The sequence below is a fragment of the Suncus etruscus genome, chromosome 15 (assembly GCF_024139225.1).
Source record: "Suncus etruscus isolate mSunEtr1 chromosome 15, mSunEtr1.pri.cur, whole genome shotgun sequence".
Lineage (NCBI taxonomy): Eukaryota > Metazoa > Chordata > Mammalia > Eulipotyphla > Soricidae > Suncus > Suncus etruscus.
In genome coordinates, this window is record NC_064862.1 from 84414401 (window position 1) to 84418765 (window position 4365).

Genomic DNA, 4365 nt, shown 5'->3' on the forward strand with positions numbered 1-4365 from the left:
CTTGCCAGTATTATTTCTTTTTCATTTAAATGTCTATTAACGTATAAAACTTTATTTTCAACTCAGTTTTGTATTCTTTAACCTTGTAATGTCAGATTAATGACAACTTTTTTCTATCAGCCTGTATATTTTGTCATATTGCATGGAAAAAATGAAGAAAATAAACTGCATCTAATGTGAACCACTCACTAGTTATTTGTTATCTGAAAAAAGTCATGAGATTAGTCAGCAGTTTTCAAATTTATTAAACAGGGGGTCAGTTAATTATTCCTCAGGCCATTGGAGGGCCAGAAAATAGATCTTTAAAAAAATCTACAAACAATAGTGTTCTGTGGGCCATAGCTTGAGGACCCCTCCCTGAGAGTGAGAGAAGGGGTCAAGGAGAGAGAGGAGGGTAGGAGAGAGAGAGAGAGAGAGGAGAGAGGGAGTGGAGTAAGGGGAGAGAGTGTGAGAGTGAGGAGAGAGGGAGAGAGAATGAGAGAGTGTTTGTGTGTGTGTGTGTGTGTGTGTGTGTGTGTGTGTGTGTGTGTGTGTGTGTGTGTGTGTGTGTGTGTGAGAGAGAGAGGGGGGGGGGTCAGGGAGTCAGTGAGGGCGGCACTCATCTCACACATGCACACAGCACTAGTCAGCCACTAAGCAAGCAGGATAGGAAGCAGTGGAAAAAACTCCTGGCAGGCAGGAGAAATGTCCTTGGCTGCCAGATGTGGCCCAAAGGCCTTAGTCTGGGGACTCCTGAGATAGATAATAATTGGTTTTAACCACTGCTACTTATGAGCAAGTCAGGGGCCTGTCAGAAGGCATAGTTCTCAACTGAAAAATTTAATTATGGCCTGCTTTATATCTTATTTCTAAGACTGTAAATAAAGGGGTTTAACATTGGAGTGACAACTGTGTACATCACAGAGGCGATTGCACTATCCTTGGAGTTTTCCATAGCAGCTGAACTAAGATACACGCCAAGTCCTGTCCCATAGAACAAGGAGACCACTGTGAAATGAGACCCACACGTGGAAAAGGCTTTATACTTGCCACTAGCAGATGAGATTTTCAAAACGGAAGACACAATCTTAGAATATGAGTAAAGGATACCAGTAAGTTGAATAAAACCCAGAAGTACTGCAGTAAAAGAGATGATGATGTCATTGAGGGAGGTGTCAGAGCAGGCAATTCGGAGCACCTGATTAAGTTCACAGAAAAAGTGAGGGATTTCCAGGTTTGTACAAAAGGACAGTCTCAACACCAGGAGGCAATGCAATAGAGAATGCAGAACACTCAGTATCCATGATACTAGAAGCAGGATTCCACAGAGCTTGGGGTTCATGATGATCATATAATGCAATGGATGGCAGATGGCCACAAAGCGATCGTAGGCCATTGCAGTCAAGAGGAAATTATCTAGACCTCCAAAACTCATAAAAAAGCACATCTGGGTGAGGCATTCTCCATAGGTGATGGCTTTGCTCTGCATCTGGATATTCAGCAGCATCTTAGGGATGGTGGAGGATGTGAAGCAGATGTCTGCAAAGGAGAGATTGGAGAGAAAGAAATACATAGGGGTATGGAGGCGGGAGTCACTGATTATAGCCAGAATGATGAAGAGATTTCCAATGATTGTTATCAGGTACATGGACAGAAACAGCCAAAAGATGAGAGGCTGTAGCATAGCTTCTTGTGAAAGTCCCAGGAGGAGAAATTCTGATGGACGTGTTTGGTTTCCAGGTTCCATGTAATTCATGGAGTTGCTGGAATGGAAGCCATAGTAATGCAGATTTAGGTACAGGTATTGGCCAATAAATTAACATAAAATAGATGGATTTTTTCAATCACAGTTAATAAATTTCTTTTTATTATCTATATCACCTATAGATTTAGTGTGTGTAACTGATTTTAAAGTTTTTGAAAGTTTTTAATTCTCTTAATGCAAAAATAAAAAAGCAAGACTTGCTACTAAACCAGTTTCAAGTATACAGTTCCCACTACAGATAAAATCCTGATGGTTTTTGTTTACACAAATTTTTAGCCTAATATTTTCCATACATTATTCTAAGTCACTGGAAAAGAGCATGGAATTAGAAAAAAGAATTACAGCCCTTAACAACATTTCGTCTTGAGGGTTGTGGTCAGGTGACATTAGAATATCAGTGTTTTATTGTGGGTTATTATTATTATTAAGTAAAATAGTGAGCTTGATAGTGTTGTAAATAAAGTACAGAGATAACTTTTGACTAATTCTTGTAATTGGAATATAAAGAGAAGTAGGAAGAGAAACATATTTCTCCTTAAAAAGAGAACATATGAAGACAGTGGAATATATTTATGTGGGGAAGAGATTTCAATAAAAGAGTATTCAGGTCAAGCAGAAGAATTCCCCAAAGGACCTCATGTTGGAAATTTCTGCCACCATCTGTAAGTAATGTGTGGTGTAACAGGAATAAATTCTACCAAAAAAAAGATGCTAGAGACAAGTTAGTAACTATAGCAGGAGACCAGAGAATGCCATGCTGTGGCAAGTTGTCTTCCTGCTGTCTTTTAATGTGTAAGACATTGCTATCAAGGGTGGAGCTAAGGTATTCATTATTTATTATGCCTAGTCAACATCTAGTTTGATAACTTTAAGATAAGATATCCCTTCACTCAACTTCTATATTTTCTACAAAATCTTCAGTTGTTGTTGTAGAAAGGGATTTTTTACTTGGGACATCTAGTCAGCATGTATCTTCTTTGTAATTATCATTTCCTTTACACACACACCCAAGAAATTATTTCTGTTACACATCCGTAAGTACCCAAGAAATAGAAGAATGGAATAGTTTCCACCTGCATAGAAAGCATAACTGATCAGGAAGCAGAGGAGAACATGTTTGATGAGATGGCTTGGGTTCAAGCTCCTCTGGCAACTGAGATTGGTATTTCAAGCCTGTCTTGAGTGCAAGTGGGAGTGGGGTGGGGAAGAGGGAGATTTGGGGCATTGATGATGGTAATGTTGCATTGGTGAAGGGGGTATTCTTTACATGACTGAAACCCAACTACAATCGTATTTGTAATTAAGGTGTTTAAATAAAGATATTAATTTTAAAAAGATGTAGAGTAAATTAACAATTTTGTATAATTTCAATTTTCAAGTAGGTATGAGTAAGTGCTGGTCTATGGTGATATCTTTTCAAAGTTAGCTGCCTCTTAAGACTATCTTTTCTACAAACCTGACCAAAATCATGTAAATGATTCCTATTAAAACTGCTAGAAATTATGCCTTTTCTTCTAATATTCAATAAGACAAAACAATATAAGAAACTATTGTAGCTAATTTTGCTGTGAAAAAGAAAAGAATTTTGAAGCACTCAGCCTAGAAAAGGATTCTAAGTACACATGAGTTCTATGAGAGACTTTTTTGATAACTGAAGAGATAAGAGAGACATAGAGGGAGAAACATGGTAAAATGGAAAGAAGTTTAGCAACAGATTGTTTCTAGAAAGCTGTCATTAATTACAGTAAAAGGAAACCACATGTCAGAATGGGGTAGAAGTCAAAATATGCGATATAATGTTAATAAATTGATACTAATTTCAAATAATTTTGTATAAAACTAGATGAGACTTATTCCTGGTAGTTGAAATACTAGAAAATAAATGTAATATATCAATAAAAGAAAATCACATCAATTGATCTAGAGATAATACTTAAATTTCAACACTCTTTGATAACAAAGCTCAGAAAATTAACAGCCATGTCCTCAAATTAATAAACTATAATCACTTGGGCCGGAGAGATAGCACAGCGATATCACATTTACTTTGCATGTGGACGACCTGTGATGGACCCTTTTCAATCCCCTGCATTCCATATGGTCCCCCAATCTTGCCCGGAGCAATTTCTGAACACAAAGTCAGAAATAACCCCTGAGCATCACCAGGTGTGTCCCCAGAACCAATCAATCAATCAATAAATAAAATAAATTGCTTTGAAAATAGACTATAATCATAATCTTACAATATTATGCTTGATGATGAGAACCATTTTTTTACAAAAGTTTAGGTACAAATGCAAATGATCTCAATCACTTATTATATTTAAGTATAATTTTGTCCTCTACTATTTGTAATAATAAAAAAAAACTAAGTAAATTATAGGGTCAGAGGTATTGGTAAAATAATGGCTTTCTGAGCTGAGAATGTCCTCAATTAATAATTTAATTTAAAATCCACTAAACTCTTAAGCTAATATAGTAAGGCTGGAAGAAACATGATAAATAAAAATACTTAAATACATATTACATGCCCAAATGAAACAATTATAATTAGTAATGCAAATACTACTTGTGTTGGTGGTATTCCCTAGAAAATGTGATTCTTTTGCCATATTACCAGC

At 36.5% G+C, this 4365-nt stretch overlaps 1 protein-coding gene across 1 annotated transcript; it reads right to left on the minus strand.

The window, feature by feature from the left end:
- Nucleotides 1–835: 835 nt before the first annotated feature.
- LOC126031170 (olfactory receptor 7A5-like) lies at nucleotides 836–1726 on the minus strand. The gene has a single exon (XM_049789455.1). It carries the CDS (start codon nucleotides 1724–1726, stop codon nucleotides 836–838), a length of 891 nt encoding a protein of 296 aa, XP_049645412.1.
- Nucleotides 1727–4365: the final 2639 nt, after the last annotated feature.